This window comes from Dromaius novaehollandiae, chromosome 10 (assembly GCF_036370855.1).
Source record: "Dromaius novaehollandiae isolate bDroNov1 chromosome 10, bDroNov1.hap1, whole genome shotgun sequence".
Classification (NCBI taxonomy): Eukaryota; Metazoa; Chordata; class Aves; order Casuariiformes; family Dromaiidae; genus Dromaius; species Dromaius novaehollandiae.
This window is the reverse complement of record NC_088107.1, coordinates 8,419,959-8,442,410: the sequence shown is the minus strand read 5'-3', so window position 1 is coordinate 8,442,410 and position 22,452 is coordinate 8,419,959. Positions and strand designations below refer to the sequence as shown.

Genomic DNA, 22,452 nt, shown 5'->3' with positions numbered 1-22,452 from the left:
TAGTTGTACTGCTCTGGGCAATTATATTCTTCTTCCTTAAACTCTGCGGTTTTTTTTTTTCCTTCTCCCTTTCCTGTCTTGGAATTGATGCGTGCATTGCAGAAGATAGGAAGTACTTGGCTGCTGTTTTAACTTCACTACATAGCGAGGTAAAAGGATTAGTATAGAGCTTGCAAAGAGAATCATTTGAACGTCCTATTAATTAATTGTTATTTAAAATAATGGTTCTTTCCTTAGAGTCTTTTAGGATCCATAGCTGCTTATAATGCTGCATAGATAAGGATTGTTCCCCAGTGGAAGAAAGGAGGTGGAACGTGGAAGCCATTCAACAAAAGCAACAGGCTTGGGAAAGAAACACAGAAAGCATTCACCATTTGATAGTGAATGGAAAGCTATGATCAGCTAAATGCAATTACTAGAGTTCATCCTGTGTACTTAAAAGTGCTAGGAGAACTCAGACTGATGTCTCTGAAGCATTCGCCCAGAGTACAGTCCTTTCCACAAACTCTGGAAGCTGATTCAATGTTACATTAGGGTGTGTCTAGATCAGAGTCAAAGGCATACCTTTGATCTCATGGACAGCTATTAAAACTAGCCTTAGAGATTGATTCTGATAGATACCTTTGATTGTCAGTAACTGGCAACTCCAAGAGAATGATTCTCAAATGTAGGCTCTTAAATTTAGCCAGGTGTATGCTCAGGAAGCTAGCCTGTACCAAAGCGTGCTGCCACTAGTATTCATGTTGATTACCTTAAAACTAGCTCAAAGATGTCTGTATGACCTGCAGATACATTTTTATTACACTGTGAATGCCCTCAGAAGGACAAATGTCTTGTATTATCTCAAAACACTACTTCCTTTAGCTCAATGCTTCTGGCTCCAGACGAGTTATCAGATCCATCTGGATTCAGAAAAAGTAGTTTGAATCACCCAACAACAGCAATTTCTCTCCTGCAGCACAATGAGGCATTGCCAGGGCAGCCTACTTTAAGCAGCAGATTTAGGTATTCATACCAGCTCTATGTGATGAGGACTAGTTTGGATCTACTCCTAGAAAACCTGACTCTGTGCAAGGAAAATAAAAGGACAGGATTCTCATCTTCATAACTTTACCCATAATGCTTTTTCATCTTAAAGTTACTTGATAGTGGATGCTGTTGTTTGAAGTCTATGAACAAACTGAAAGATCTGACGCATGCTTTTGAACACAGTTATTTCAGTGAGTTTAATGGACATGCATACAGAATATAAGGGGGGAAGAAGAGCATCCTTGTTTCAAGGGTCAGGGAGTCTCAGAGTTCACTAAAACAATAAGGCTATCACCATCCCTTAATAGAGTTTTACATGGCTCAGTGTCACAGAGCCTCTTATTTACACTGCCCTTGTGGGGTAAACACTAAGCAAGCAGAGGAATACATTTGCTGTTGTACTCCCCTGTAGCTGCTACTGTTGTTAGTAACATAGTTGAGAAAGTCATACGATTTATACAGTGGCTTTATTTCCCACTGGTTTAATGCAAATCCCTTGTCAGCAGTAAGATTACAATATGTAACATAGAAACATCAAATGAATGAAGCCACATCATGGTAATCACAGGAGCTATAGCTATAGCTCTGTTGCAACAGTGTTGGGATAGTCTGTAGAAATAAGTGAGAATGCAGCTCATATATATGCAGTTCTGTGTTATATTCCCAAGTTTTAAGTAGAACAAACGATATGAGGCTACCTAGAACATTTGATTATCTTAACACAGTACGAAGGAACAAAGCCAACTCGGATGAATTTCAAGAGAACTCTTCCTTATGCAAAAAAAAAAAAAAAAAAGAAAAAAAAAGAAAAAAAAAGAAAAGAAAAGCAATGTTTATTATTAATCCTATTTGCTTTACATAATATTACAGCCTAGTCACTCCATTGTCTTTACGACATCCCCTTATACCACGCCATCTGAGAAGAGAAGAGAGTTTCTTTCACTGTCGAATGAGACCTCAGGAAATGGGTTCTATTGTCCTGGCACTGAAGGCCAAAAGAGCACGGGTCACATGGAGACTACTGAGGAGAAACTAAGATGCAATGTTACACACATACTGTAGAGGATCTAGAGAAAGCAGACAAAGCTAAGTAGTGAGACAACAGCCATCTTTCTCCTCACATTTCTAAACTCATGAGACTTATGGTAGAAAGAGGCTGACACAGGGCAAGAGATTTACTCACTTTGTAGAGACCGTGGTTGCAGCCGCAGTACGTGCTCTCCATGGTGTAGCTCCTCAGTACACCCATTTCCTGCCATGCCACCACCCGGGCTGTTGACTCCCGGGACTTCTCTACCAGGAAGCTGCAGCTGTTCATGACAAATGCTGGGGCCACTTTATCCAGGATTTTAGGAAGGGTCTGTGAGAAAATACCAGCAATGAATGATAAAATGAATTGAATGGATGTGCATGCGTTTAAGTCATACATGCATCTACAGAGAGACCTGGATTTTTTAATTTGTGTATCAAATCTATCTGTTGTCACTATTACTGAGATAGCTCCAACCAGGGCCAAACTGAATTCATTAGTCCATCCCATGCAAAATCCTCATTTTCCAACATTTGTTTCATCCTAGTCAAAGACTAAAATGCAAAATGTCCATTGTACTTGGTGTATCTCATTCAAAAGGAAACATTTTCACATCCAGTAGTCTTGGTTTGCTGAAGTCCCTTCATAAGTTTTGTTTTCAAGCTGCTTCAACATTAACCTACACTTTCCTGTTGTGCTGCTCAGAGGGATAGGGGCATAGTCCAGTACCTGATGCTCCCATTCTCCCCTCTCCAGCTATGCTGCATCTCTCATCGAGCATCAGCAATTTGACACAGGACTCAGCTATGGGAGATGTTTTCCCTAACTGAGCCTAGTATACAGGAGAAAAAGGGTATGTGTCATCTCACAGAAGGTCACACATAATTATATGAAAATGAAGCTTAACGTTTAACTGACTTGCATTGTGAAACAACCAAAGCATTCTCACCTGGGTCCAAATGATACACATTATAAACTTCATTTAGATAATCACAATCAAAAATAATCATGAAGATCCAGTAAAAATTACATTTTAACCTTTACTGATTGTTATTCAAGAAGTCATCTTTTCCAACAACAAAAATCTATGCACATACTTAGTATGCTGCAGCATCAAATATTTCTGTAAATGCACAGTTAGTATTTGTTCATTACACAGTGCTAAACGCATTACTTTTACATTCAGTATGAACATACATCAGATACATTAGCACTAGGTATGCTCTATGTAGTAACTAGACCTTTACGTACGCACATGTGCACATGTGCGTACATTTCAGTACTGATGTAACCACAACGTATGCCAAAAGACCAGCTGGTCCATCGAGAAAAGAGCAAGTAAAATGAAGACATTCATTATTTCTTTGACAACAGCTTCCTTTATCTTTTCAACTGAACGGAATTGTATAGAAGGCATTCCTGCTCATCGCTAATGACATTCACCCTTGAATTTCATTCAGTTTGGGTGGTGAAATCCAACCAGCTAATTTCACTTTCCAATACCAATCAGTTTCATTGACTGATTCTGAGCAACTGCAGTTCCATTCTGTTGAGCTTTACTTTGTAACACTACAGAAATAGTTGGTTTGAATTGAAAGAAAAAATGTTTAATAGCAGCTTTTTTCTAAAACATGTTTGACATGAATGATAAATGTTTGGCCTAACTGGTTTTGCAATATCCACTGCAATCAGCTTAATCATACATACATCTGTATCAAATTATAAATGACATTTCTCAGTATATCTTGGCTGAAGCATTCAATGAACTCTGCCAGCAAATATCTATTAGATTCATTTTCAGATGGAGAAACTGAGGCAGAGAAAACTAAGGCAAAGTAAAGGATTCCATTTTAAATCTGTGAGACGACCAAGAGCCTAACTCATAAGTCGAGATCCTCAACATGCTACTAAGAGCTACAGTAGTCCCTTTCCTGCATGCATACTGAAGAGGAGATCCTCCAAGACTGACTGCTCCCTTTAAACTAAGCAGCCAGCCTTTCAGAATTACCTTCAGAGTGATATTTGCTACATGGGAATCACAAAAATATTATGCTTTCATGCAGCGCTTCCAGGTTTTTCTGGATTTGGGTTGAACAGGAATTAACAAGAAACACAACAGAGCTATATTACTGAAACATTTATAATCGTCAGCACAATCATGAGATCCAGTTAAAACTGTGTGTGAAGGAGGTTCAGACAGTTTTCATTCTGCCCCTATCTGAATCAACACAAAGATTTTTGTAAATATATATTATAAAGCATGATAATCAGATCCCTAAGCCAATTTAGCTTTTTAAAACAATTGAAATTATATGCATAATCAATCTTTTACATTTAATTAAATAAAAATGCTGGCAGGTAACAGTAATGTCTCTGTACGCAAGACTCATTTGGGAGCATTAGCAAATCTGAATTTAATATTCTTTTCATTTTACCAGCGTTCACTGGATTTCACACTAATGGTTCTTTCTTCTCTACTTATTTTTCTCATTAATTATCTTTCAATTGTATATTTTGAAAGGGGAAAAAACACCCATTTAAAAGATCCTTTTACGATAATGCAGCAATATGACTATGCTCTCCCTGCACAGCCAGATTTAGCATGTACAGCAGTCAGAAAAGCTGCTACCCTCACACAGGACTCAGTCCCTAAACCTCCATTCACATTAGGAGAGGATGGAAATAGGTTTCTTTACTGATGTCCCTGCAGAGATTGCTGCCTAAGGGGCCTGGAACAGCTAGCAAGAGGACAAACCTTGAAAAGCTGGGCTTTGCGATGCCAATGCTGGATTTGTCACCAGAGGCCACCAAATATCGGATGGTAACAAAAGACTCTCACTACTGTGTACTGCCATGGGCCAGAGCTGAGTCTATGGTCTATGAGGCAAAGGCTGTGCCCCAAGCACCTAAATCACACGACAAAACGCAAATCATTCATGGAGACCAGATTAATCCCAGATTACTTACAGGAGGCAGGAGAGAAACCTGGGCAAGTGACATAGGGAAAGAGGTCCAGGACAGCGGTGATTATTACTACTCTAGTTGCAGAGCTCTGTTCAACTGTACCTCCATTTTCACCAGCCTAACAAGGGAGAGAGCAATCCCCAGATAGGAACTGCAGAAGGTACCGCTCTCCCATTTTGTGCCCAAGAGGATTCTGACCACGACAAACCCTGTTACAGCCCACCACAGGGTATGCTCAGACAGCCTTGGAGACAGGCTCCAGGTGCTGAAAGCAGCATTTGGATTCTGTCTGTAGCAAATCGTCCTCAGCCTTTTCAAGCTCTCTGAATCCAAACACAGCAAAAGATGTCCTGACTGTATGCACCCTCCCTACTTTCTTTGTGAGACAGAGTGTTTGCCACAGGGAGTCCTTGCAATGAACACTGGAGCACTTTCCGCTAGGAAAGTTTCAGTAGCTTGTGAAAAATGCCACAAGATGAACAAGCAAGATAGGGTACTCTTACAGGAGGATAATTAGTATTTGTTCTGAAGAAGTGAAAAATCACACAGAGTTATAAAGTGAAAAGACTTCTCAACTTCTTTCAGGTTGGAGATGGCCAAGCTCTGCTACCAGTTTTAGGCCACGGCTAAAGGTTAATTTTGCAGAACTGTAAGACTATAATTAGAGCTCACTGGATTTTTTTTTTTTTAACTCATGTTTTTTAAAAAATGCTCTTTTGTCAGAACTAAAGCTTTTTCATGGAAGTTTGTCATTTTGGATGAAAATATCATCTAAAAAAATGCAAAGAAAGAGACTAGTAGAAATTTCAAAGAAAAAAAACCCCACCCTGTCTGATGACAAGTAGAAGCAAACATTTTAATATCTGCTCTTTTTAATCCCCTCAAAATTTCTTCAGCTGTCACACAAAGGACCTACTGTACAGTCAGCTCCAGTACACTAGATCTGTTTCACACTTGAATTCTTTTGTTTTCAGGGGGACCAGTAACTTTTTCTGATGAAGCAATTCAGCTGAGTAGGACAATGGCACATCAGCATTTTCTCAGTGACTACTTATTTCATAGGAGTAAGTATGTAATTCTTGTTTATCATCTTATGGGGGGAGGGATCAATGTATGCATATTTGGAGCTTACAAAACAAAAATATGGCTGTCTTATCAGTCTGTAGCCAAAGATTAGAACACATGACTACAGTGAGATAAACAGGGATCCATCTATTAACCACATTACTATAACCATAGTAATATTAACCAAATATTACTAATATTTGTTGCAACAAGATACAAAACATGATTCAAAACCCTCTGGAACTTTACTCCTTTGTAGTGAGGGAAGCTTGCACCTATCTCCAAACTTTATGGACCGGGTTTATCTTTAACAAACTGGCACGTATGTGTGTCCACACAGCAGTTGCAGAGAGGAACAAAGCAGACCTACCCTATAGCCAACATCTTCTGTGATAACTGCTGTGTCAACCATGCAGCCTGCCTGCCACAAGGTCTCCTTGATGCTGCAGCCATACAGAAATACATTCTTCTTCTGAGAGTGGCCATGGTAGTCACAGAATACCTAGGGAAGAAAAAAGGCAAAATTTTCTTAGAGAAAAAAAATAACTCCTCATTCTTTAAAAGAGGCACTATTAAATTAGAGTGGGCATTACTTTTTTCAGGTCTCCTCAGAGGAGCTCAGACTCTGGGTCATGACTATAATTAGTGTCAAACTTTGTTAGTCAGCTGTATCTTGTTTTATCTATTCCATCTGACATGATCTCAGAGGATCGGGAGTCAAGACTGATGCAGTTCTGTCTGCAGCAGAAATAAACATGACACCTGTGCAAGAATCCATGGTAACTCGGGAACCTACGAGTTCCCAGTAACTTATGATACAGCAGAACAATTTGTCAAGCTCCTTTTACTTCTGAACTTCTACTTCTAAACTTCAGTATTATCCTCATGAGATTTGGGAACTGCACCTTCCCAAGCAGTTAATCATCGCTTGGGCTTCCTTAAATTCAAGATCTGTACTAAATAATTTTCAAGAAAATATAATCATGCAATTGTGTAAAAATTTATTGTATGCTGTCATATCTTTGTATGAATCCCTTGAAAGCCAAACATAGAACATGACTTATCTTCATGGCAAATAATCTCATTCCACACAGCCTAATCCATTTGTCTGTCTAATCCATCCCTCTTGTCTCAGCTGTCATATAGACTAGGCACAAGGCACATTCCCAGTTTTAGTGGAAGTTTTGATTGCCTTCGTAGGCAGATATCAAACCCTTACAGAAATGAGAATTATGATTTAATGACCAAAGAGGTAAATATTGACTCAAGTCTTAAAGAATAATCAATCTCAGTGCCCTCCGAGATAAAAAGTCAATATACACACTGCTGTTACATATATTCTCCATGTCTTTTTCAGGAATATTCCAAAATCTGTCAATGAAAAGACAAGAATTTCTGAAGAGAAGGGATTGGTTCATTTAAACCCAATATTCGCCACTGATCAGAAAGGAGCTTCAAGATCTCACTGAAACAGTTTTCCAGAGTATATGTCAGAGACAAATAAGGGGACAGGCGTAAGAAGGTAAGGAAAAATTTTGGATCAATATGTAGAGAGACATCTGTATAGAAGAGCAATACACATATTCTTACATAAATACAGGTACAGGAGGGGAGAAATATAGTAGATGAGTTCTGCCATCAACTGGTGAGGCAAGATTTACCCCAGTAAATTTATTTACTGATTATATAGTAACTAGGTCTAGCTGCAGACAGGGAGTTATTTGTCTGGGAATGGAGCATTTAAATTCTTTCAACTCCTTTGACAAGTTCCAGCTTGATATACAGGAGAGGCTATGACACATATGCGTAAGGAACCATCTCGCTGTTCCTAATTAACTGACATTCATACATGTCTCAGCAAAAACAGACCTCACATTGGTGGTCTGTTAGCTTGTACCCTGCTCCTTCTTTTGGTTTCCGACTCTTAACCTTCCTTCCTGCACGACCACTCAAGTCCAGCTCTTTGCAGGGCTCTGGGGCTGTACAGCCCTGTCCCTGCAGCAGGGCACGTTCCACATCTGGAGCAGGGGAACAGCAACCTGCCTAGCAACAAGCGTTCCTGCATTACTTATACCCTTGCCATCTGATAAAGCAGGCAAAGAGCTGACAAATAGGACAGTTTGAGAGCTGCTAATCAGTGCAAACCCACAATCAGCCTCATTTCCAAAATAATTAAGGCAGGATTGCACAAACCCCAAAGATTCGGTCTCCTCAGGTTGTGTACATATTTCAGAGAGCTTATGTAGCCCCTGCACCATGAAGTAACACCATCTGAAGCATGTGCAACTGCTCTGTGAGGGATCCTTCCAAACAGCTGCATTTAATGGTTCTTGTAATGACACAGGCATTTCTCCAGCTAGTGTTTCATTTAAGCTACCAGTGATACATAGCCATAGTTTAGGCTAACCACAGGCACCACATGGAATTTATTCCTATGAATATCAAAAAGGATTTTATAGTTTCAGTCCTATTTCAAGGAAGAGCTCGCAGCTCAATTGGGTATCAATTACCTGCCAATTTATGGTATTACCAACATGCAAAAGGCACATATATTATCCACCTAAAACATTACTTTAGGTATTAGAAGCCACACGGGAATGATCAACTAGTCAGGTAGCTGTGCTGCCTGATCAGTAGCATGTCTGTAATTCTGCATCTCAAGAAGCCTGCAGATGAGTCCTTAATAACGGGCCTGGAAGGAGCCTTGCTGGATGACACAGTCACAGCCTTTTGTATTGGTAAAGGATTATCATCAAATCTGGGTTCTGTAATACTGCTGCTGTTTCAGGCTATAGGATCCTTCCTTGTCTGGTTGTTGCTAATTTCGACAGAAGAAGAATCAGTGCAACTGGAAATATTGTCATTTCATTTGCAAATTACACAGACCATCGTTTTAATCACGTTTGCTGGATACTGCAGTCACTCCCAGTATTTACGACCAGTTGTTATTTATAATACACTTTTCTGCCTCATTTTTACATTACAGGGTAGCTTATGCTCCACCATTCAAACAAGACTAAACCATATTTTGTAGCCTGAAAGCCCAATAATATCCTGGGACATGTCCAGGCAAACACTAAGCAAACTTGGGACTTACCAGTCCTTTTTCTCCAGCCTATCCTTCCACGTAGCAGGTACACTAATATACACAAAACAGCCAGACTCCAAGTCTTGCACTCACCAGGATATAACTCAAGGCATACATGCAAATTTTAATCTATTTTAAATTATTTGCCAGAACAGATTACTGTAAAGGTAAGGGCTGCTTTCTAACTCAGAAACAATCCTCCTCATGACTTACAGAACCAGCCATCTTTCAAGTAACAAAAAAGGAAAATAGAAAATGGTAAGCAAGCAATTCTGTTGGAAAACAGAACATTTTAAAATCTTTTTTTCCCATTTTTTCCTTAGCATTTTTTCCTTAGCATTGCTGTGAAAGGAGTTTGAGTCATCCAGAGTTTTGAGGTAGACATGCCTAGATTTTTCTACTCACAATGAGCTTCTCAAATATGACTGAAGGCTTTCAGACGTTAAAAAAAAGAAAGAAAGAAAAAAGAAATATTAAATCATTACGTGTTGCAGAGAAACTTGCTGGAGGACACGCAGCTTTGCTCCTTCCAGTCAAAGGCAGGTGCCACAAAGCAGGGGACTGCAATGCCACCAGCCCCTTGTTTTACTAGGGTTCCCAAAAGCTGATGAGAGAACTGGAAAAAAAACATTTAGCAGGCTGTTTTTATGGGAGAAGTTACCAATTAAAATGGCTTTGGTTTAAAAGGCTGGTAACTTTTAAAAGCTCTCTCCTTTTCTCCTTCAAGCAGCTCTTCTTTGCTTTGACGAAATTGCTTGCACATCTCTAGAATAAATGAAACACTTCACAGAAATCATTTGGCTATCAGTGAACTTGGTTCCGCGGGATCTTGGGGGAGAAAAAGAAAGAAACCCATCTTACTTCTAGAGCAGGGAAAAGGCATTTTTGAGTATGCGTAAACTAAAATCAATGTACTCTTCAAAGGCAAGGAAAAATCAGTTTACCAACGCTGTCATGCAGCCTGCAAATGAGATAGATGATAGGATCAATAGTCTCCCTTCACTCAGCAATGATGAAAACTTGCACTGGATGGGTGTGTTTTCAACTTTAGGCACCTGGATATGACAGGGATGACTGTGAATTAGAAAAGGACAGATAAGAATAATAGGGTAAGAAAAGAGTGATCCCCCATGGCTCCAAACTATAGGAAAAGGCTGGTGAGTAAACTCACAACTGCGTGTCCACCTGAGCCTGGACTTCCTCAAAATCTCCAGGCTGCACAGTCGGAACTTCAGGGCTCTTGCCTTGACCAAAAACCACATTGCCACAGAAATTCACTTACAGAAGCTCACAAACCTTTTCACCTTGACTGGAGCTTTTCTTATCAAGATCAGAGGGAACTGCGAGTCTTTGCAAAGTTCTTACCTATATGACTGTCTTTGTAACTGTCAGCACCCAGCCTGCCAGTCTCTGCATCTACATCTCTTTAGTCACATTTGAACCTCCCTGTGTTTTTCTTGTCAGGGTCTCGCAACCATCTTTCCTTTCTGCTAGGCAACATTGTGCAGACAAGAAGAGTTCCAGCCCTACCCCAGCTGTCACTTTGAGACTAGAAACATCTCTCATGAATTTGTAGTGCCCACAGAAACAGGCATTTTCACTCCCTCACCAGAGGAGCATGGAAGTTCAGCCCTTTTGAGGGCTGGTTCCTGTGTCGTTGTCATTGCACAGGTTGTTCCAACACGGGCTTTTGCACAGCCCAATCAGATAAAATCTTTGTGAAATTTCTCCAGTCATTGCCACAAAGATATCAATAACCTGCTCATAATATTTAGCTTAGTTGGAGTACTCTGAGGATATTAAAGATCTTTAAAGAATTCATTTTCTCATTTATATTCCAGGTGGACAAAGACTCAAATTCAGAGATGTTGGCTGGAAGATTCAGTAAGTAATAAAATATCCAAGACTTTCATAACACCTCTGTAAAGATGAAAGCATAACCACACAGGATGCTTTCCAAATCTTTCCAGCTCTAAAACAAGGTTGTCTGGACAAGTGCAATAAGCAATCCATGCACAGTTACTCACAACAAAGACATTGGAAGAGACTCACCAGAGGAGTCCGGCCAATGCTGCGCAAGTAGTACAGGAGACCTTTGGTGTGGTAAATGGTTGGATGGAGCTGGGAACTGGGAGTCAACCACTGTCTATTCAGGTCATCCCCACTCAAGGAACAACGGAGGCTGAAATCACAAAGCAACATATCACAAACTACCAAAACAGAGCTAATCCTAGAAAGTTACTGGTTCTGACTTGTCCTGGCACTAGGACAGAAGATGCCAACTAGTACATAAATATCAAGGTTTTGAATTGGGCTGGAATAAACAAACAGTCCATGGTTTGTTTTAGAGGTGCTTACAGTATATTAATTTTATCACTTCCTTTCCCTCTGTTTCACACAGTTGCAGTCCTGAAAGTGAATGCAGTTTTTCTTTACACAAGTACATACAAAAAATAAGCAGACAATTTGCAAACAAGATGTCTTCTAAAATGTTCTAAGTCCTGTGCGATCTATGAAATTCACCCAGCTTACAGAGGCTTCTCAAAACCTCCACAGCAAACGGGTAAATCCAATACCTACTCGTTCAAATTGAAGATAGGTGCTTGAATCTCTTAAACAAGTCTGAAACATGTACGCACTTAAACGAGATATCCAGCTCATCTCATTTAAGCTTCTCAGCTGCATTTCTCGTGAGTGATCTAAAGCATGCGTCAAGACCTTTACGTATACTACGTCATTAGGTAGAACAATTGTCTAGCTTCACTACAAAGGCTGAATAAAAACCTAAATGAGAACCGCAGATTTGCACTGAGAAAGTTTTTTCCTTAGTTGGCTTGAACACAGTGTTTCTGACTCAGTGACCAGCGGAAGATATTTGACTACAAGGACTACATCATTGTGCAATTTTGCAAAATCTGACTAATCTCCCTCATTAGTGATTTTGTGTAGTTCAGAACCTCCTCACACTCTTCAAAGGACTTGCTGTAATTTGGTTTGCAATTTGCAAATTGTGGTATGCTAATAAAGCTCAGGAATAAAACCTGCATCATATCTGAGACTGGTAGGTCCATCTCCATATTATCCAATTCAATACTAGAATGCTTATGGCAGCACAAAACAAAACCTATCCTAAGCATCAGGTGAATTTCTAGCTACGGAGTTGCACCAGCTTTGCTGTTCTAGTCTTCTGTTAATAGAAAAGTTTAGAAATGTACACCTGGGGATGAGGTTTGGAATCGTACAGGCAGACTTGCATGGCAGCTAGGGTGTATTGCATATATGGTCTTGAAAAAAGGTCCTTATGTGAGAATGTTTTGAAAGGAGTAGAAACAACGGATATCTAGGGAAGAAAGAAATGGAAGGAAATAGAAATAACAAGTCACTAAGAATGCTTTATACTTTTATTTTTTATGTAGAAAAAACAAGGCTCTGATGCCATCTTGGGGTTTCTGGCAACATCACAAGATCCATTCCAGTTTTACTCTAGGTTCACTATCATTGCTACCTGAATCCCCCTCTTCCTTCATAATCCACAGTTCCCACATTACTCATTCTGCAAATTGGAAAACATTAGCAATAGCCAACACATGGGAGGTCAGCAAATGCTGATGTGATCCCTCTGCTGAAAAAAATCTGTAAGAAAACATGTTAATTTCCATTATGTTTCTTAATGGCTTTTCAGGTAAAGTTACCTGTAGGCTTACCTCTCCTGATCTTCTGGACAGCAGCTGCTCACTAGAGATTAGCAGCTGTATTTCTGCCAAGTACTTATGTGCATACATGGTTTCGTTTAATAGATATAACTCTATGTAAAGAGGTGTCTGAGCTGCGCCTTTTCCAAAGATGATCAGTAAAAACTAAACCAAACATTGACATAAGTGTGTGATGCCTTCCTGCATCACACTTATATCAGAGAGCATAGATAACTGAAAATAACAATAGAATTCGCATCCTACAGGAAAGAATGATAGTTGGACTTCTGTTCTCATACTATAACTTAATCTCAATGTAACACAACTTTTTGTGCTTTTTTAAGCTTATTTCAGAACTACAGAAATATTTTCTTTCAGCATTGTCACTGCTCACAAATAAAAATACTGTTTTCCTTTCCTGTTTGGATTGGCATTAACTTCCATCTATCCAAACCATCTGCATGTCTTCCTCTGCTAAACTGCCTTAGTATATGGCCAAACACAGCCAAACATGCAGAGGAGTAGAAATGTGACACAACTGAAGTATTACTCCCAAAAAGCTTAAGTAAATTTACAGGCCAATGTCAAACCAACCACAAACAAACTTTCTATTGTAATATTTCTTAGACCAAACTAAAAAACCTCTTGCAAAACCATATTCCTTTAGAACATTTAGTAAAAAAAGCTGGGAGACAAAAAGTTCAGTCTTATCCCTTCAACAACTAACATCCCTGCTCATTTAAACCACCTTTAGGTATTAGCCCTCTGCCTGACAGCTTATATCTACAGCTCTTAAGGAGATGCAGAACTTTAAATCATGAGATGTTGATTCTTCCTATCCCACTCCCCCTCCCATCTTACTGTTAAAGCCCATTTACTTTTGTAGATACCAGCTCCCTGCCAGCGCTCTTCCCTGGTTCCTTCCTTTCTTCTCACCCTCTCCCTTTCCTAACAGCGATGACATTCACAGATAACGGTTTTGTCCGTTATGCTCTGCAGCCAAGGGTGAAGGTAAAATATTAAGCTGATCTCAAGTGCTGATAGCAAATAAAGGGGCTGGAAAGGCAAGACTGGCTTTGTACATTTTGCAGAATTTAATGAAATTCAATTCTCAAATCAAAGGCATTTCTTATGATGCAGTTCCGAGCTATTATATTTACTTTAAATGCTTTGTGCGTCTTTTCTCCTTAGCAACATCAGTAAGGCCACCTGCCACCCTGGATGGGACTAGTAGCAGCTCAAAGGACAATGAAAACATTTGCCTCAAAGAATTTCAATACGCAAAGAAAACCCCATTTCTGTGTCTCTATAAAGAATCTCTGTAATTCAGCTGTTTGTTATATATCTTCAACCTAGATGCATTACTCATATGCAAACTATAATTAAACTTTATCTCTCTAGCTCACAAGCCTAATACTTTGGATTAGGCTTTTGTTACAGCACTGCCTCTTCTACCTTTAAACAATCAGGAAATTCTTTGACAGGGATCAGCCAGTTGGATAGCTACTAGCTGCCCCTGGGGCAGCACATGGCTGCCAAGCACAGCTCTAGGAAAGGAGGCTCTTTCTCCCTTTGTTCTGTGCAAAAATTGAAAGGGCTCCATTAAACACTCAGCCACATGCTTCAGTGACGTGATCCATTAATGCCAGTGTAGAAGGGATCACCTCTCCAGTTTAATAATGGCTCATGCAAATATCACATGGTTTTCCTAACAGATAAAGGAAAAACAAAACAAAACCACCCCACTTTTCACCTTCTCCAGGAGACCATAAAGTTGCTCTCTTCCTGGAGGTATCTCTAGAATGACTCATGGAGCTGGTAGAAGAAGAGACCCTCTGGTCCTTACTAATTAGGCTTTTCTAAAAAGACACAGCCAGGAATACTACCACAGTAATACATGCAAAGGTGTTCAGCAGCCACAAATGCCAAGGAAAGAAACACTTGGGCTGCCTGTCCTTCAGATGCTCTGCCATAGTGCCACATAGTCCAGTTCCCTGAACATAACCAAGTGTTCAAAACGTTCAGTGGCTGGAGAAAAGATCTTATGGAATATGTATAACTCACAATCCTTGAATGATTGATTGCGAGCAGAGCAAATCCATCCTTAGGTGAATTTACTGATGATAGCTGGCTTCAGATATCATCATCATATGCCATCAAGGTTACTCCTATTTGAATATAAGCCTCAGCTCCAAAGATGTATAAATGCAGGCAGTCACCTAGAACCGCACACAGAACTACTCTATGAGAAGTAGATCACTGTCTTCTGAAGTTGATACAGCCACAGACAGAAATATCAGGTTGAGATTCCCCTTCTCAGTAGTTAGATACACTTTTAAGAGAAACACTGGACCGTTGTTCTGAAGGCAGAAACACTTCATAGGGAGTTGATAAGAAAGAGCTTTAGTAGCTAAAGAAGTACTACTTGTTCAGTTTAAGCTAGAATTAATTCTAAATTTGTTTACACTTACAATATTTTGCTATTAATCCTGTACCTCAAAGCCTGACTTTAAGTTTTACTAAAGATGTCTTCTTTATTGTCTTACTGTTAAACTTGCTTGGCTTTCAGAGCAGGCAAATTCTGGGTACTACTCGAACAAAAACATGTATGCAAACAGCCCCAAGCAACGTGAGAGATCAGATCCCATGACTCTTCAAAAGGACCTAGAAGCTGAATTCTGGGCAGGAAAATGAGAATATTTTAAGGGACTTATGACATATAGATCCCTGCTTTCTCTGAAATATATTTGGGCCCCATCTCCAGTTTTCCTGTAACTGCATGCATGGTAAGTTCATGGTCCAACACAAAAAACACAAATCATTGTACACACCTTGACACAAGGTTTCTTCCATTAGTGGCAAGAGAACTATTTTGCATTTTAGCAGAAGAAATACTGAGCACCCTCAGCTTCCAACTCCACTAAATTCTACATGAACCCCATGTACGGGCAGGGAAACAATACCTGGCCCTAACCCAAGGCTGATACGGTCAAGGAAACCTTTCAGTTGATTGCAGTAAGCTGGACTGGAGCCACACACAGACCCAAAAACGGGAGGGAGGAGAGATAAATATGTATATACAAAGGAAGAAACAAAACAAAACAAAGGGAGATACAGAGTAAAAAGGCTTAGAAACAAATACAGTGTGAAAGATATTAGACAAGGAAGAAAGCAAGAAATGGAGGGCGGGGAAGCCTCTTTTTACAGAAAAACTGTTGCTGTAGTTGGAAGATAAAATGATTCAAAATCTCCTGTCCATTAAAGATAAATGGAAAGACAGGGCCCATCATATCGAATGAATGATGTCAGGACTGATAATAACAGCACCTGGGGCACAGCGAACTATAAAATCTAAAGGGATGCATTGTGTTTGATATGTAGAGAGCAGCATCACCATTCACTGTGCATCTTAACAGCAAGCAGCAGTGCTACTGTAGGATAAGAATACCTATAAAGCGAAGTAGGTGCAAGCAAACATCAGGATGCCACTGAGCAGCATGGGGCAGCCTGAATCAGACACAACATGCTGGACTTTATAAATAACTACCGCTAAGGAAGGAAGAATATCTGTATTAAGGTATTTCAGTCATGCCATTCAGAAAGCTCATGAGAACCTTGGGGTGGGGGGAGAGGGAGGAATCCTTCATTTTGCTCGATTTTCAGAGTCTGAATTTCAGAGACTCAGACTCTGTGATTTCAGGAAGCCACAGTACCAGCAAAGCTCTTCCTCATAATATTAAGGAAGGTATCAGAAACATAGTCAAAGCCAGAGAAAATGGTTATCAGAACTGCTTAAGCCTATGTGGTAAGACCAACATGACTATATCCATCACATGGCTCTTCCACAGGGATGCTCATCCCATGCCATCAGGGCAGCATTGCCCTGTGATGCCAATGGTCATTCTAAGAATAGAATATCCCCACAGCAGCATAACCACAGATAAATATTGGCTGCTTTCTGTTGAGAGCAACCCAATGAAACAGTGTGTTTATGCAATATAGGACAGTCTGCAGCTTTGAAATGTCTGGATATTTTTCAGAAGCTGAAGAATTAAAATAAGAACTAACCTTCCATCCTCTCAACATGAGAGAAAGCATGAAGTACTGAGGACCTCTTTATAGAGCTCTTCATTTAATTTATTCCATTTTATGGCAGACAAATGGACAGACTTGTACAGGTACAGTGCAGGTATTTTTCCTATTGTGCTCTGGATGGCATCATTAATAGCGAAATATCTTTCCTACCATATAGCTGGGCTGGTTAAGCCTCCTTATGGGACACCTCACTGTTGCACCTTGACAAGCCGGAGGGCGTCCCTGAAGCGAGGTGATCCCTCCCTCGAAGGAGTGGAGAAGGTGATGCTCTTCCTTTACTGAGGGTATTAAAGTATTAGATCTTCACCTGTATGCAGCGAAATGCAGATGAATAGCTGCAAGGAATATATGCAGACACTGAAGAATGAAACAATTCCCATCAGCATTACCGCAGCTAACAATTCACTACCGGCCATTTGATCTTTCCTTTGGACTGCAAGCAAACAGAATCAAGAACAAGGCGCCTATACAGCATCAAGAATCAAAATCAAAAGGAATTTGCCTTCCCAACACAACCAAAGCAGCTGAGAATTCAGGAGCAGACACAGGATGGAGGTAGAATGGAGGAATGTGTGGGAGGAAGTTACAAATAAGCCTGCAAAAATGAGTCACCCAGGACAACCAGCATGATGCAGGTCCCACCGAACACGTAAAGGGAAACCAGACTTGTAGTACTAGAACAGACCAGTGAATGCTAAATAAGCCCAGGAGCTGAGCTGGGATTTTTGTTCTTTTCTTCTTTCTTCCAGTTGTGAATATGAGGTATGTCAGGGGAAGGCATAAAATCCCTGTCCTCCCACTCAAAACAACACACTTGGAGACTGAAGAGCATGTTCTTGATCTGGCTTGCCTTGGCATTTTAGAAAGCTCAAGGATTGACTGTCCGTGGCACCATTGTCTTTGGCTAGGGAGTACAGATGCTATTTTGGAGATCCTCAAAGCTTGGTTCCTCTTCTAGTTTGTAATGACTTCACAGAGCTAGCGGGGAAGCATGCTGAGTGATCGGCCATTCACACAGGCCAAAAGGAGAAGCAACAAAAACTGAAACCCGGGTTTAGGGACAAGTAAGAAACCAAAGAACCCTGAGAATGCTGCTGTGCAGTTTGTTCCATTTTCATCGTTACTTTTTTCTTGGGGAAATTAGCATGCTTTGCTGTGTATAAGGAAAGGATTGCAGAAATGCTAGAGCAGCTGCTACTCAGAATTTCCCTGCTGAGCTCATCTGTTTAATCTCAAATCTGACCCCTACTGCTCTTTGCTATATTATTGTTTGGAACTCCCTTTATGGTTTTACTCAATGCACATCATTCCTCAACTGCCAAAATCCCTATTCCATATCTCTTCTCCTTCCAAGTATGCATTTCATTTCTAAATTATATTTACATTCCCCTCCCCTGCTTTCTTGGGACCTCCTGCAATACCAATAGCGCTCAAGACTGATTCACACCACACTTTACCATCACACCTGCTTTCATCATGAATAAAGGCCACACTAGTATTAGGGCATCAAGACAGGCATGCACTACTTAACTAGATGATGAAAGTCAATGCCAGAAAGTCAGCTTCTCCTAAGCAGCTCCTATAGGGTAACAGGTGATGGCTATTCCTCAACTGCATTGTGACCTCTTAGTGCCATACTGGGTTATCTCCAGGACTTTAGGAGGAAAATTTTTACTACTTCTTTCTCTTCTGTATTGCACCATACACATACAATGCTGAACTTATCTTCTGAATGACACTTGTGCCATCTGGCTGCTGACCAATTTAACAATGCTGTTGAAGGGATCCTTCTCATTTTGGACCCCGGCTGCAGTATGATTTTTCCCTTTCAGCACAGACTAATGAATCCATGATGCATAATGCTTCCTCTCAGGCAAATGCTATTCTAAAGGATCATTCTGCCAGCTTCTTCTTGCCTCCCTACAGCTGAGCACTGATACTAATTAGTGTAATGAGGCTTCAGTGTTTCAGTTTCTACATCTGACTGATTTTGTCACAGTGGACAGTCCTTGCTTCCCCAGATAAACGATGCGCAGTCTCTGCTTCTTCCATTTGGTGCATGTAACTAGGTTGCTATCCTTGCTCGGCTCCCTCTGTTAAGAGAGTTCCTTTTCTCTCTGTGGACACATTTCATTAAGTCACATTTTGTTATAAACCAATTAGAGACACAGAATGAGATCTTCTTCACCCCCAGCTAATACTGTCAGTGACAAAATCAAATGAGACAACAAGTTCACATGATTTACTGAAAAGGTGAGTTAACAGCATTACCATAGATGAGCTAAACTACCTCCCCGCTCCACATGAAGAGATGCTCAGCAGACTTCAGTTTCTTTTAGTGGTAACAACAGCAGCCATCAAATACCAGATAACTCATTCACATGCAGTTGCCTATACTTCACGATCACTTGCAACGCAAACAAGTTATAACACTTCGTATTATTTTATGGTGGAGCAAATAAGAATTCAGAGAGCAGATACATAATAAAATGGGTTCTGTGCTCCTTGACATCTTCCATGAGGTGGGTTCATCTCAAGTGTCTCTTCTCAGGATGTTCAAATACTTTACATGTCATTGATAAGAAAGCCTTACAGTAGCATTTTGAGGCACTATTTTTGAACGGGAAAAGTCATTTTTCAGCTCAAGAAGTTTTTCATAACAAGTATCTTCTCTCTGCAGGAAATACTGACTTTTGTTCACAAACTAAATACATTACTCTCCCCTCTAAGCTTTGACTTTGCAGCCAAAACTCCAAAATACATCATCCAAAACTTTAAAAGTATTTCAGAGACATGATGTCATCATATGTCAGAAAACATGCATTTGAGGTTTCTTAGACACCTATTCTTCTGTGACAGAGGTCTCTGCCTGGGCCATATGTCCCATAATGCCACATCAGGACTCCATGACAGCGATTCGGCAAGGAGGAGAATGACGATGCAACACAGGAGTTGTAGTCTGGCTGGGGAACCCAGGGCAACAGGACAGCCAACAGCAACTCCCAAATGGCACCACGATGACATTTCCAAATTGAAATACTGCTTTTAAGTGGGAAGATTTGGCTCAAGTTTTCATTATCCGTTATTCATAGAAAAATTTAAGCTTTTTTCCCCATAGGGGAAAACAACATATTTTCCCCCAACAGTCCTTCTTACATTCTCCTACAAGCTATGTCAGCAAATCCTAACTTTGCAGGCAGTGGTACCAAGAGGTGAAACAACTGATGCAAAACCGAAGCAGTAAATTAGTGACAGAACTAGGAATGGAACTTGAGATTTGATGAAAGCATACCAGATTAATTTTTTTTTTAAAGAAATGTTCTTTAGCCTGTGCAAATTCCTGTACTCTGACATTCTTAATTTAAATGTGGCTTATATCCATATAGCTTAAGAGGATTCTTAGATGATTTAAGCTAATTGCTCACATATGGGTTGCACCAATTTAACTGGGTTGATTTAAAAATCTTAGTTAAATCAGTGCAATATCTGCATATAAATGAATCCTAAGAATTACAATTCTCAGACAATTAATCTAAACTTAGACCACAATAAATAACACGGAAGGACAGTGTTGCATCATAGATTAACAAAGAGAATCACAAGCAAAGGGAACTGTAGAGACCCATAAACAAGAAAGAATGTACAGCAATGACTCTAAATCTCTGTTACATTTTTCTAGGATCCCTATTTAGCCAAGCAGTCCAGAAGGTAGAACTCCCTTCAGAAACATCCCTTCTGGTCCTGTGGAGCTGAAGAGAGAAACTAGAATAGAAAGAAAAAACCTCTCAAAGCAGTTACTGTGAATCACAAAGTTCAATTTCAGATTCCTCAAAATATGTTGCTACTAAATTACATAATAATTGGCATAATCTAGCATTACTTTCAGGCAGTAGTAGAGAACCCTTGCACTTGTTTGAAGAGCGGGAGCAATGCGACAGGCATTGCACAGGGCTGGGTTTATTCCGTCACCAAGTTACTCAGCTCAGTGTAGGAGCACAAAAAGGGACCGCACCGTACATGTGGCTGTGATGTGATTTATGGTGGAATCGGTCACTGGCTGACATACGAGAAGACACACTACACTTCCTCCCCTAGTAAATTATAGCTCTGACAAAGCAGCATTAACTGAAATATGCTGAGTGGTAGCTTACAAAATAACACAAAAAAGAGTGCATGGTTTGTCAGCTCCTTTCCTCTGCCAGGCAGGATTGGGCTAGCTAAGGAAAGGTAAAACTAGCTTCTACTCCTCAAACTAGAAAGGATTTTTTTCTTTTTTTTTAAAAGCCAGGCTGTAAAACTAATATGATTATGATATTACTACTACTCTCTGTAATATCACTGGAAATTCCCATTCACAGAGCAGGCTATAATGTTACGAGACTTGACCTCTGCTAACCTCGCAGGCTACCTGCATGGCAAATCTCTCTCCGCAATCAAGTAATACTTCCTCACAGATTACTGAGCAATTACGTATACAAATCCAGGCTTGCTGTATTTCTCCTTTCTGACCAGGGATTTCTAGCTCTGCCTCTGAATTCCATGGAATAGTTGGGAGCTCCTACAAAACAGTTTTTCTTTGCCATAAGTGCTCCCTTTTATGGGAGATAAAGAACATGGCTCAGAACCTGTTTGCAATATAGCTTCCAAGTCAAAACAGAACAGGGAAAAAAAAAAACAACACCTCTCATTTTCTAGTTACACGTTCCACCTGACATTGAAGGGAAGTGCCTATCTTCCATTTAACTATACGAATTCCTACATGCATTTTTACCAGTACATAGTATTTTCCTGATAGACATTTTACCTTCATATAATACTCACCTATGCAGTGCACTTTTGGCTAACGTACTGTGCGATTCCCCCATGCATTCAGGGAGATGGTTAAGGCTTTGGAAGGCGACTTAAGCAACGAGTTAGAGATATCATCATCCCGAGGGACGGGAGGTTACTTCATGCAATAGCTAATAAGTGATGCGAAGCAAATATAATAAGGCCATTACAGCTGTTAAGAAAAAGATCCCAATACATCAGTATCTCTTACACGAACCCTCCTGCACACAAATGTGCATACAGCCTCCGCTATCACATCCCTTCTTGAAGGGTCTCAGGAAAAAGGAGGAGAAAGACTGAATTCTTTGCAGCACCCAGTAAAACCTGGTGTCTTAGCACAGCCACCCGAGTGATAAACTTGATTTGTCCCATACGAAACCTGCCAACTACTAACCAAGGCCACACCTGGCCTCCAGACAGCAAAGTCTCACCGATATGGCACGTGCTCACCAAGACAGGCCTGTCAAACAGTAATTAATTACAACAAACGCAAAAGAAAAAGAGAAGAAAAAGACAAGCGTTCTGCACCCTGCAGCTCTGAGCAAAGCAAATTCAGCGCCTCTGCTAACACGAAGCTAATCCGTCAGTGTCTCCTCCGAGACCAGGCACCAGCGGCTCCCGTGCTGCTGGAGGGGCATTCGAGGGACTGAGCTGCAAGC

General features: G+C 40.3%; 1 protein-coding gene across 1 annotated transcript in view; it reads right to left on the bottom strand.

The window, feature by feature from the left end:
• The window catches only part of AGBL1 (AGBL carboxypeptidase 1), a 296,895-nt gene that overhangs the window by 129,480 nt on the left and 144,963 nt on the right, over nt 1-22,452 (bottom strand). Inside the window, exons 19-21 of the mRNA XM_064517224.1 lie at nt 11,229-11,358; nt 6,459-6,590; nt 2,213-2,389 (exon numbers count right to left, since the gene is read on the bottom strand). Of these exons, the coding sequence (XP_064373294.1) occupies nt 2,213-2,389; nt 6,459-6,590; nt 11,229-11,358 (439 nt within the window). The remainder of the gene's footprint in view (nt 1-2,212; nt 2,390-6,458; nt 6,591-11,228; nt 11,359-22,452) is intronic.